This window comes from Quercus suber, unplaced genomic scaffold, assembly GCF_002906115.3.
Source record: "Quercus suber isolate HL8 unplaced genomic scaffold, Cork oak 2.0 scaffold_413, whole genome shotgun sequence".
Taxonomy (NCBI): Eukaryota; Viridiplantae; Streptophyta; class Magnoliopsida; order Fagales; family Fagaceae; genus Quercus; species Quercus suber.
This window is the reverse complement of record NW_027069864.1, coordinates 294,071-305,655: the sequence shown is the minus strand read 5'-3', so window position 1 is coordinate 305,655 and position 11,585 is coordinate 294,071. Positions and strand designations below refer to the sequence as shown.

Sequence of the window (11,585 nt, the reverse complement as noted above, 5' to 3'; positions counted from 1 at the left end):
GTGAGGTGGTGGGGATGTGTTGGGATTTATTTATTTATTTTAGTTAATAGAATAAGAAAAGCATAAAATTATTAATTAATTAAAAAGGCTGGATATGTGGCAAGTTTTTATTAGTATTCTATAAAGTAGAACATGAAAAGTGAGACAGAAAATTTGGACTCGAATAAGCGCATCTCTTTTTATTACAAAAAAGTAAACGTAGCTTTTTAATTCCCTTAAAAAAAAATAAAAAAAAATAAAAAAACATACAGGAACAAACTAACTTTTGTTTGAACCGACAAATTGAGGATGAGATTTACAAGAAAAATAACTAGTTAAAATTTCTTATTACAGAATGAAATCGGGATGCAATTTACAGCTTTCATTATATACTGGCTTCTGAGTATAGGAACCAAAAAGGGAACTCCTTTTGTAAAGTAAAAATTTAAACATGGAAGAAATAACATTGATCACCTTCAATAACATCAACGAAATGCAAATTCCAGCCTAGTGCACGGGTGGGTGGACTCCTTATAAAGCGGCCAAACTTTTAAGCTTCCGGTATAGGTGTTAGTTCCTGGTTAAAAAATAGTCATGTAAGCATAACATCCCCACATCAGTGTACACAAAAAATGAAGGCAGAGTTATGGGATTACCTCAGAAAATCGCAAATGCCCAGGATGGACATTGGAAGTTTTAACAATTGTTTCCCACTTCGAATCAAGAGAGGTTGTCTTCGAACCTTGGTTGCTAGTATGGATGCCCATAGCAAGAGAAGACCTTGAAGGCAAATTCTTGGAGGAAATGGTCGGCAGAGTACGCTTTAGCCAAGACTCAGACGGAGATTTTGGTAAGGGTGGGCCAATATGAAGCTGAGGATAGTTGCCATAACCTTTTATAGCCAGCTGGCTTTCTAAATTAATCTTCTCATTGTCACTCACCTTTGAACTTGCCAATGTGACAGAATCCTGAATTTGGAGGCCATGAGAACTTTGTCGAGTACCCCTTTTCTTAGGCCCTTGGCTTTCTAAACCAATGTTCTCATTATCAGCCACTTTTAAGCTTGTCAATGTAATACCTCCTTCTCTACTACCTGATTTCAAGGACTGTTGGCTCTCTTGATTAATTTTCTTCGTATCAGCTGCTTTTGAGCTTGTCAATGATAGTGAATCACGAATAAGGTCCTGGTCCTGTTTGGAAAAATTTATCAATTGCACTTGTATGTCATCTTTGGATCTGTCTAAAAAAGAGAGGAAACAAGCTTCGACGGATGAACTTTTAGTTAGCACTTTTGCCTCATCCACAACACTCAAGTGCTTGAAATTTTCAAGCGAAGAATCTACTGCAGGAGTTTTTTCCATTTCACTGCTTTTTGCAAGAATCCCTAGATTATCCTCTCTGTAATCAGTTAAGCTTTTCCCATCTGAAGAACTTGCATTTGATTTTCGAGAGGCTACTGTATGTACTGAATCAATGTAGAGAGTTTTCTCAACCACAGGACTCTCTGAGCCTGATTCCCAATCATTGCTCTCAATGGCCAATAATTCTCGGAATAGGTAGGGGCCTTTCCTATTTGGATTGGAGCCATTCACCTTGGAATTCTTAACTTTTTCAGGCATACCAAGAAAACCTCTCTCTTCATGGAGAGATTGGGAATTTTTATTCTGGCAGGGTGATTTGCCATTGCTCTGCAAACGCCTGTGCAAAGGTGATTGGTCTGGTTTCTCACAATCACTTTTGTAAGTGATTTGGTTAGATTCACTTTTTTGTTCATTCCTATCTTCATGCGGCTCAACCTTTTGGTGTCCATTTAATGATCTTTGCTCATGTACAGCAGCCCCACCATGCTATAGGAATAAAAAGATGCTAGTGCTCAACAATGACTTTAGACATGAAAATATAAACACAGCAGAAAAGGCCAAAAAAAAAAACAAACAAACAAACGAGACAGATAAATCAGTACCTTTTTTTCAGGTTCACTGCGAGAAACTGAATATGAAGATTTAGCCCTCACTCTGCGGACTGAAGAGACCTTTCTGCTTGACTGCATCCTCATCCCAGGTACAGGATTCAAAAGGCAAAAAGAATTACTTAAGCAAAATCTAGGAAGCAACCCACAAACTTTAGCTGATGAAGTTTCAGATCCATCATAATCATCTGCTTCATTTTCACTTTCTTCCCCATCATTATTATGAGCATATTGGGGAACGAAATTCTGTCCATAATGATTACACGGACTACGCCTATCCCTACTCACTACCTTCTCTCCTTGTCTTAGTTGCTCCCGTTGAACAGGTTGCTTCCAACTAGCATGTGGAGGTGTTTCAGAAGCCATTGCCTTTGCTGCAGGCAAGAAACGACCCATCATGAAATCCCGAGCTTGTGGATCCGTTGAGAAGGATCCAGATGGTTTAACATCCGGAACATCCAAGCCGCTCAAACCACTTATGCTGCAGTTCATACAAAATGATTCAGTCCTGGAAATTGTATCAAGTGCATCTAAATATGCCTCGTCACCATCCTCTGAACTAGAAAACTCCTCTAGCTCCACCTTCTCTTCTGTACTCTCATGTTTAGTCACAGTTTCATCCAAAGACAAAACATTTTGAGACCTGGGAACGACATTTTCTGTTTTGGACTCAGTAACAGCCGTACTTTCAGAAAATTTATCGAAAGTTTTTTGTTTAACAATTGGAAACCTCCCAGGTGGAAGTTTTGGGGTGTGAGGCTGTTGAAGAGCCCGAGTTTTTGCTTTGCTTTCATCCTTAGGTCTTCCTGGGGCTTGCTCCCACACGAAAGGAACAGTTCCGGGGTTGCTCACTGGACCTGATTTCAGCTCTGATCTGTAAAATGGAAGTGGAGGTATACTGGGTATTGACTTATCAGTTTTCTTTTTGTTGTCAACTTGTGAAGAGACTGCTGTTGATGAAACTCGCCTCACTGATAAAAGAGGCCGATTAAAGTCTAATTGCTTGTCTTCCATCAGATTCTTTAGATTCATGTATTAGTTTCTGCTAAATGGCACCATCAGATTAAACTTTAGTGGGACTGAGCAAGATTCAGGAACAAGAGGGCATCATTGAAAGAAATAATTCAGGAACTATTACAACTAGCAGCCTGTTAAGTGTTAAGGCAGAAACAAAATAACCAACCTCAAGGGTCAAGGCAATCTATACTATTCATATGAGTCATATTATACAGAAACTAATATTATTAGTAACATTAAGCCACAAGATACAGGCATACAGCCCATTTTTTTCTGATGGGATAGTGTGCGAATTTTGACTGAGTCTCAGCCCAGTTGAATAAACAACCGACAAAATTCAGTGATACTGTTTAGAGGCATTCTCAAGCTTCTAGCTTTAACTTCAAACTTCCAATTAGTGAAAAAAATTTGATGCCCTTGCTTTATGAGCAGAATTAATGGGTTTTGCATAGGATTTGAGATCAATACATTTGCCTTATCCTAAGACTGTCCTCTGTTTTTTTTTTTTTTTTTTTTTTTTTTTTGGGTGTCTTCACCATCAAAATTTTTAAGGAACTCATGTATCTTCTAGTATTGATTAACAGAGAAAAAAATGTATCTTTTAGTATTTACAGATGACCATAAGTAATTTCTCTCGAGTCGGTGAAATTTCCATCACAAGCTACTGGCTTTTTATGGACCGCAACAAAATAAACAGCTAATAAAGACAAAATCAGTGGGGCTATTGAGCTAACGGATATTGTGCTTCAGATTAGTGATTTCTTTGAGCTCAAAATCTGAACCAAAAGTTCCCTCTATTCTATCTGCCTTTTTTAACTTCTAGATTAAGAAGTAAATGAACAGAATATGAACGTAAGATTTTCCACTGTTTGGGCTTAAATAAAAGTGGAAGCTATAGCTACAGACACTTATTAAATACAACTATTTCGCTTGGAGAGATTGTCATCCTTCATGAACCTGAACAAAATAAATTATAGGTTCAAGGCTCTATTTTCTCACGATTCTTATGTGATCTCAGAAACTAATCAACATGTTAAAAGCAATGGATCCTTTCTCTTTGGCCAAATATCCAAAGAAATTGAAAGCATTTACCACAAATTTTGCAAAAATATGAAAATTTGTTGAACTGGATAAGCATTCTTAATAATCTAATAAAGAGAAATCAATAAGAATTAACAAATTAAAGTAAAAAAAAAAAACAAAACAAAGCAAAACAAAACAAAATCAGATAAGGAAAAGACAAAGCAACTCAATGTCTCAAGAGATGCTGAAATTCTTCCATCCCAAATGAACTTTTACATTATTAATATTAAATCCTCCATTCAATCCCACACTTCTTGCGTACAATATATTCTCATCAAACCAAATACCCCCCCCCCACCAAAAAAAAAAACACAGAATGAAGAGGAAACAGAAAAAGAAAAGCTACAAATCAGATTCTTTTTTGAAGCCAATATAATCAAGAAGTTCAAGAACAGGAAATACATAGCAAATTAACAACCTTATTTTGTTTGCATTCCTTTATATTAAAAACTCAATAAGCTATTCTTAATACACAATCTAAAACCAGCAAATTAAGCCGAAGACACAGTAAGTTGTACAGAGAAAGATATTCTTCAGATAGAGACAGAGGGGAAAGCTAACCTGTTGGAAATGACCGATCCAGAAACCAGGCTTCTTGGAAAGAGTGAGTAAATGAGAGCTCTAAACTCAGCACAGGGAAAGAGAGAGAGAGAGTTAATACTATAAATATCACACTATGGAAAGTCAAAGAAAACTCAGAGAGAGAGAGAGGGATAAACTAGTTTGTACGCATGTGTTTAATAACTTGGTTGCAGAGTTTGAGCTTAGCTTGAGCCCTGAGGTAACCCCGCCTATAATACAAAAAGCAATTCTTTTTTTAACTTTGAAAAAGAGGTTTCTTTTCTTTCTTTTCTTTTTTTGTATGGGAAACGATACGTTGCTTTTGTTTAATGCTTTGTATTGTAGGGACTTTTTTTTTCCAAGATTATTTTATGCGTAACTTGCTTGGGATCATGTGAGAAAGTTTTATTTTTTTAAATAAGATGATGGTAGGACCTCATAGTCATATTTATGTGACTCGTACACATCATTGGAATCAATGTGAATAGGGTGTGGAAAGTTTGAACTTTGAAGGGAGGCCCATCTCTTTGTTCATTCAATTATTGGTATTAGATTATTTGAAATGCTGTGTTGAGCTAATCCTGAGTGATAAATAAGGCAGCCCAATAATTGCATTTTGCCATTTCTTTGTTAGAGCAAATTTTGTTTATGTCAACCATTTATGAGTTTGACCACCACATATCTTTGTCGCGTTAGTCATTTCATAAATATAAATGCTTGTAGGGTATGAAGGCAAAGGTTGAGGTTCAAATATTCAGGGTAAAGTTTTACACATATATACACTTAGATTATATTAGAATAAAATTTTTATCTTGTAAAATTAAAAAATTAAAAATAAAACAATTTGTGAGTTTGTAAGAATGTGATTCTATTTATTGCACCTCATTGTAAAAAACAAATAAAAAAAACAATTTGTGAGTAAGAATGTGATTCTATTTATTGCACCTCATAAATGTGAGCTGGAATTCCAACAAAACATTGCTATTCTGAAAGAAAACAATATTTATTGCTTCTTACAATTTTTGTTAACAAGGAAGTACGACTGTATGAAGACCATTAAAATCACTTATGAGAAACAATAAAATGTACTATTGTGGGTCTTCCTCTTGGATTTATTTTCGTCATGTTAAAACAAGGAAAATAAAATAATAACTGAATTCGTTGTCACAAATTCTAGACAATGAAAAGAAATATTTATCACAGTGGTAACTGGTAAGTCGAAACTAAACCACTATGGTTCTGTGAATGTTTTAATTCCAGTTGATTGGAGAAAGAAACTGCACATGTTGGTCAAAGAGTGCAATTGACTAACATTAACCTTTAAAAATATAGGGAAAATTGAATGAAATACTTTTAGAAATTTTTTATGAAAAAAAAAAAAAAAAACTAAAATTTTAATAAGTTTTTATATTTTTCTATAAAGTTGATATTAAAAATTTTCTAAAATGTTCTATTAATTAGGGGTGTCCAGACCTGTCCCACACTCGCCGAACCGACCAACCCGCCCAATTCTCTCCTGATTTCAGCCTAAACCGATGCTCCTGTCAGTCAGTTTCAAGTTTCCACGCTCAAGACCCGACGGATGTTATATACAAATCTGGCCAACTCAAGTCCAAGGAGATCCAATGAGATCTTGACCACATTTGGTGAGATTTATCTAGATCCGTCCAAATCCTAGCAGATTTCAGCAATTTTTGTGCAAATTTCAATGATTTTGATGTAGATCTGGTGTATTTTTGCATATTCTGGTGATGATTTTGCAAATTCTGGTGCTTTCTTTTGTAGATTCCAGTGACATATGCAGCTCCAGTGATGTTCTCCATCGACCTGAACCCAAAATCGACTCTACCGATTGACGCCGGCGGTCAATTTCGGGTCCCTCTTCCTTCCACCCAACACCGACAGATCGGGTTTAGGTTGGGTCTAAAACCGACCCGACCCAACCCATGGATAGCCCTACTATTAATAAATACCTTAAAAGCACCCATTAACATGACTCTTAAAAATAAACATATATTGTATTTGATATACAAAGAATGAAAAAAATCCTTTAAAATTTTATTTATGCATATATATTTTTTGATTTTTTAAAGAGGTGCTTAAATACCGTATCATTCTAATTTTATAATTTATATATATATATATATTTAGCATAAATTAAATTTTTTTCCTATAAAAAATAATAACTTATTTTTATTCAAAATTTGGATAAAAATACATTTTTATCTTGAAATTTCTGAACTTTTAAAAATATATGTACGTTATCTAGAATCAAATAAGTCCTTTATTATTTAAAAACACAAAAAAAAAGGTGAAAAACCAAACTAAAATAAAATATAAAATCCGCACGTATATGTGTGATATGCCAATAATGAAAATGAAAATGACAACACAATAAGGTGAGTCAGAAATGATTCAACAAAAGGGTATTTCAGAAAATGACAATTTAACAAGTGAAGAATCAAAATCATAGAAAATTACGAGATCATACGTACAATTCATTTTTCTCCTCCTTAATATTTTGTTCGTTCCTCGCTCTTTTATTTCAAAATAAGACACTTACCTCTCATAAAATGATAAAATATAAATTATTTACACTAACTTCTTTTGAATGACTAAAAAATAATTAGATTTCATATTTTATCTTCCACTTAAACTGTCGTCCATATCATATTTTCTTTTTCTTTTTCTTTTTTAATCATCTAATACAAATTATTTGTATTTTAAAAAATGTGAATCTGTTATTTCAATTTACGTGGGAGGTTTTACCTTCATGGTGATGAAATAATACATTCCAAACTATTTTGAAAAAAAAAGGTGAATGTGTTTTACAAACTACTTTATAATATTTTTACTAATTATTGTTATGGTCAATTATTATTGATTCTCTCAGAGTCCACCTCTAAAGCATTAATATCATTTTTTTACTTATTAATTACTTATTATATTAATAATTTATTAAAAAAATTATAAAATAATTTGTAATTTTAGTATTATCAAAATTATTATTCATGGTAAAGTGCAAAAATACCCTACCAGAAGCTTGTCAGACCTTTCTCTTAAATAAATAAAAAAGCTTCTGTGCTGGGTGCTCCATTGGAAAGGAAATGAAAGAATAGAGTCCCTTTATTTAGAGAACTGGCATCGATTATTTAATAAATCCTACAACACTTTACTAATTGTACTCTTCTGGACTGTTTGATATCGCAATCTACCATCAAATCCATTGAAAATCCACATAAATTTCAATTCTTTTTGTATAATAGCTGGCATACAAATAAAATGACAGCAACTCATGCCTGTGACAGCACGCTCTACTTAACTCCCGAGTTGCACCGCCAGTTCATGAATCATGAGTTAGGAATTGGTCTTTTTAGAGAATTAAATAAAAATGAAAAAGTTAATAAAACGCAGGACATTAACTGAGGAAATATGTTTAGAATTTTTGGTCCATTAACAAATGTCCATCGTCACTTAATCAGACCCAAATAAAAATAGGATGAATAATATACATATTAATTAAAACTTTTTTTTTCAATTTATACATAAGATTTTAAAAAACAAAAATAAAAATTGATGTGCTGGCCCCAATGTGGATCGGCTACTGTCCATGCAGAGAATGACATTTCTCAAAATAATGATTAGTTGATAACTGCTACTACTATTATATAAATATAGCTTAAATATAAATCTAATAATCCTGAATCATTTTTAATTAGCAGCAGTTTACTTCAGTTCCTACATTTATTTATAAATTAGCTATGATTAAAAATATATTGTTCTGTTTTATTTTCGTTGCTTTACTTTACACCAATCAAATTGAGGAACATCTAAACGCCTACCGCCTAAATTTCATTATTAATTTTTTTTAATTAGATAATTGATAGTAAGTGAATTTGAATCCTTAATATTTTTAGGACAAAATTTAAGTAGAACACATGGTTGAATTATAAGAGAGAAGCCTAAAGAACAACACCTAAGTATTATACTTAAATTTTTCCCATCTTTTTATTAAAAATACTCTAATGTAGAAGTTAATATTAAAAATACTATGATGTATAAGTTGAATTACAATTTTTTTTTTATTGGAATTGCAAAACTCTTGACACCTCTACATTTCATTACAAATAAATGCGAATGTGACATGAGATAAATTATGGTCATGTTGCATTATATGCATGTTATTTAAGTTATAGGCCTTCGCATGCATGTGAAATGCCACAAATACTGAAGGTTAATCACCATCTCTAAGAATCCAATTCAAAAGATGCCCTTTTTTAACAAAATAATTAAAATATGGATCTAGTTAATGTGTGCCCTCATGGCACACATTAATCATTCATTTTTTGAAATATTTTATGGAGAATTGAAAAAGTTATCCAAAAAGTTGGTAATTTTTTCATCTTTTTCATAAAAAATTTCTTAAAATAGTTTATTAATGTATGTCTAAGAGCATATGATAGCAAAACTCTTGAAATATTAGGATTCAAAAGATGTTTCAAATTTCAAAGTAAAATGTAAAATCGTTATTGTAATCACGTCGTAGTCATTGTAGCAAATCACTTTTATTTTGATACTGTCCAGCATATTAAGATTGTTGAAACCCTTGATTGATGGTAAATTGGTAATGTATCATATTCGAAAATTTGTTGTTTTTAAACATTGAGTAATTATTAGATGTTTGTTAAAGTAGAACATTTTTGAGAGGAAAATCACAACGGCCATCTATCATTACATTTTTCATTTTGACGTGAGAGTGACACGAGTTTTAATGTTGCATACATATCAACGGTTGGTCATGATGGCACACACAATTCTATGTATTGTGAATCCAACCACATTTCTCTCTTTATTGACTAAACTTGGACCTTAATTGATTTCAAATATCGCTATGCTGATTAAGAGGAGAGAAGATAGTACTATCAAGATTCTATTTGCTATATGTTTCCATTCAAGTAGATACAAATACAATTAGCAGGTTATTGAAAAAAAAAAATAGATTAGCAAGTTGGGGAAATGTCAATAATTAAACTCTGCCCAACTTTCAACATCCCAACTACCAGAAAACTAGACAAATGCTATTCGCTTAATGCAATAAAAAGCATTATTGCAGTTTTGCTGTGTTAATTTTATCAACATTTATTGGTGAATTTTATGTATTTCAAACCTATTTCTATAGTCCATGTTGCAAGTGCAACTTGCAAGATGGATTTCAAAATTTAAAATGAATCCCTTCTTCTAGCCAAAAGAAAAAGGAAAATCAAAATAAAGCATCATTTTCTAGTAGGTGAAAGCGTGCAAAGGAGTTAGTTGTTGGATTCAAACTTCAAACTTGAAAGTTTAGACCAATCCCTGCTTATGTTTCCAAGACAGATTAATACATTATCAAGTATTGTATTGCCGTTAATTAAAAAAATGTAGAAAAAAATTACTTTTTTTTTTTTTGAGAAAGGTAGAAAAAAAAAATACTGAGTACTAAAATTAGAGTAATGCTACAGTCACAAATTATTTTACAACATTTTTACAAATTATTAATATTGTCAACTTTTTATCGGTTTTCATATAGGCTTACTATTAACATCACTTTTTCATTTACCAATAATCACTCATTACATTAGCAGTTTGTAAAAATTTTTTGTAAAAAAATTTGTATCTCTAGCATTACTCCTAAAATTATTACAAATTTGACTACAAAATTTTTTATAAGCTAATGTTATAAGAATATGATTAATGCCACTTAAATAACATTATAAATGAATATTTGAATTATTTTTTGTAATTAGTGAAACAACAATTTGTAAAGCATATGTAATAAAATATGTAGCATTGCTAGTATCGCTTTCATAATAGTCTTTCTTTTCATCCCATTTGGTTAGTCCTATTTTTAAAAATTCAAATTTTTAGGAGAACTTTTATTTGTTTAGAAACCCAACTTTTCTGATAAAAAAAAATAAACAAATAAAAATAAAAACTCAATTTAAAAAAAAAATATCATTTATTGTCTTATCTCTTAATTGAAAATATAAGAGTTTCCTAAATTACCCTTATACAAAGTGCTTAAAAAATTTTACATTATCATTTAAAGTGCTTGTGTTTGGTATGAGCATAATAGGACACTCAATAAATTAATAGCTTTTAATTTTAGAAATTGGACAAAATTTTAGGACATCCCAAAATAAAATACTGGACCAACAATTTGGGACAGACTGAATACAAATTTTCAAAACTACCATTCTTTTTTTCTTCTTTTTTTGAGAAACAAACACACACACACACACACACACAAAAGAAAGAGGGAAATGGGTTTTAACACAAAGACACACCACAACTCCACTCAAAGCTCATTTTTTCATAACTATCATTCTTAATTATACATCATTGGTCTCTAAAGTTTACTTATTAAGTATTTTGGTCTCTAAAATTTCAAGTGAATGTTATTTGTCTCTAAATTTTTAGAAAATGAGCACTATTGAGTATTGATCATTTCATTAACTTCGGTTAATTGTTTTCTTTAAATAAATAAATAAATAAATAAAAACCTTCCATTCATTTTTCTTGTTTATATTTTAATATGGAGCAATGATGTGTCAAGTTCTCTCCTCTGACTCCCACCGCCTCAAGTCCACCATTGTCTCCCAACACCCCCTCTGGCTCCAGCCAGTACTCCGTCTCCCTCCAAGCCAGCTTGTTTTGTGATGCACATTTATGATGATAATAGAAGCCCATAGTAATATTATTGGGTTTGGGTTATATTAAGTTGGAGTAGTTCCAAAGCCCAATTTAAAGTTTAGTTTAAGTATGGACAAAAACTTGGCCCGGCTAGGCTGGGTTTTAGTTGGGCTTGGATCGTAGCAGCTATCAAGTATCAATCTTTGTGCAGATATATATGTCCCGCCAAATGCTAAGCATTCAAGAATTTGGCAGCTTGACTTGACCTAAAACTTTGATTAAGACAGATTTCAAAAATCGAAACTGC

The 11,585-nt window shown here is 32.3% G+C and overlaps 1 protein-coding gene across 2 annotated transcripts; it reads right to left on the bottom strand.

Annotated features, from left to right (window-relative positions):
* Nucleotides 1-294: 294 nt before the first annotated feature.
* On the bottom strand, nucleotides 295-4,903 carry LOC112032522 (uncharacterized). Of its 2 annotated transcripts, none has more exons than XM_024065287.2 (4): nucleotides 4,610-4,903; nucleotides 1,943-2,993; nucleotides 636-1,826; nucleotides 295-556 (listed from the first exon to the last, which is right to left on the bottom strand). In XM_024065287.2, exons 2-4 carry the CDS (start codon nucleotides 2,978-2,980, stop codon nucleotides 530-532), a joined length of 2,256 nt encoding a protein of 751 aa, XP_023921055.1. In that variant the 5' UTR covers nucleotides 2,981-2,993; nucleotides 4,610-4,903; the 3' UTR covers nucleotides 295-529. The 2 variants fall into 2 exon arrangements, with proteins under 2 accessions (XP_023921055.1, XP_023921054.1); XM_024065286.2 differs by having other exon boundaries at nucleotides 1,943-2,990; nucleotides 4,610-4,902.
* Between the last annotated feature and the right edge of the window lie 6,682 nt (nucleotides 4,904-11,585).

Coding starts and splice junctions, on each gene's coding strand:
- LOC112032522 (XM_024065287.2), bottom strand. CDS start 2,980: ATGAATCTAAAGAATCTGATGGAAGACAAGCAATTAGACTTTAATCGG. Junction 1,827..1,942: donor GCAGTGAACCTGAAAAAAAG/GTACTGATTTAT, acceptor TTATTCCTATAG/CATGGTGGGGCTGCTGTACA. Junction 557..635: donor GGCATTTGCGATTTTCTGAG/GTAATCCCATAA, acceptor TTTTTTAACCAG/GAACTAACACCTATACCGGA.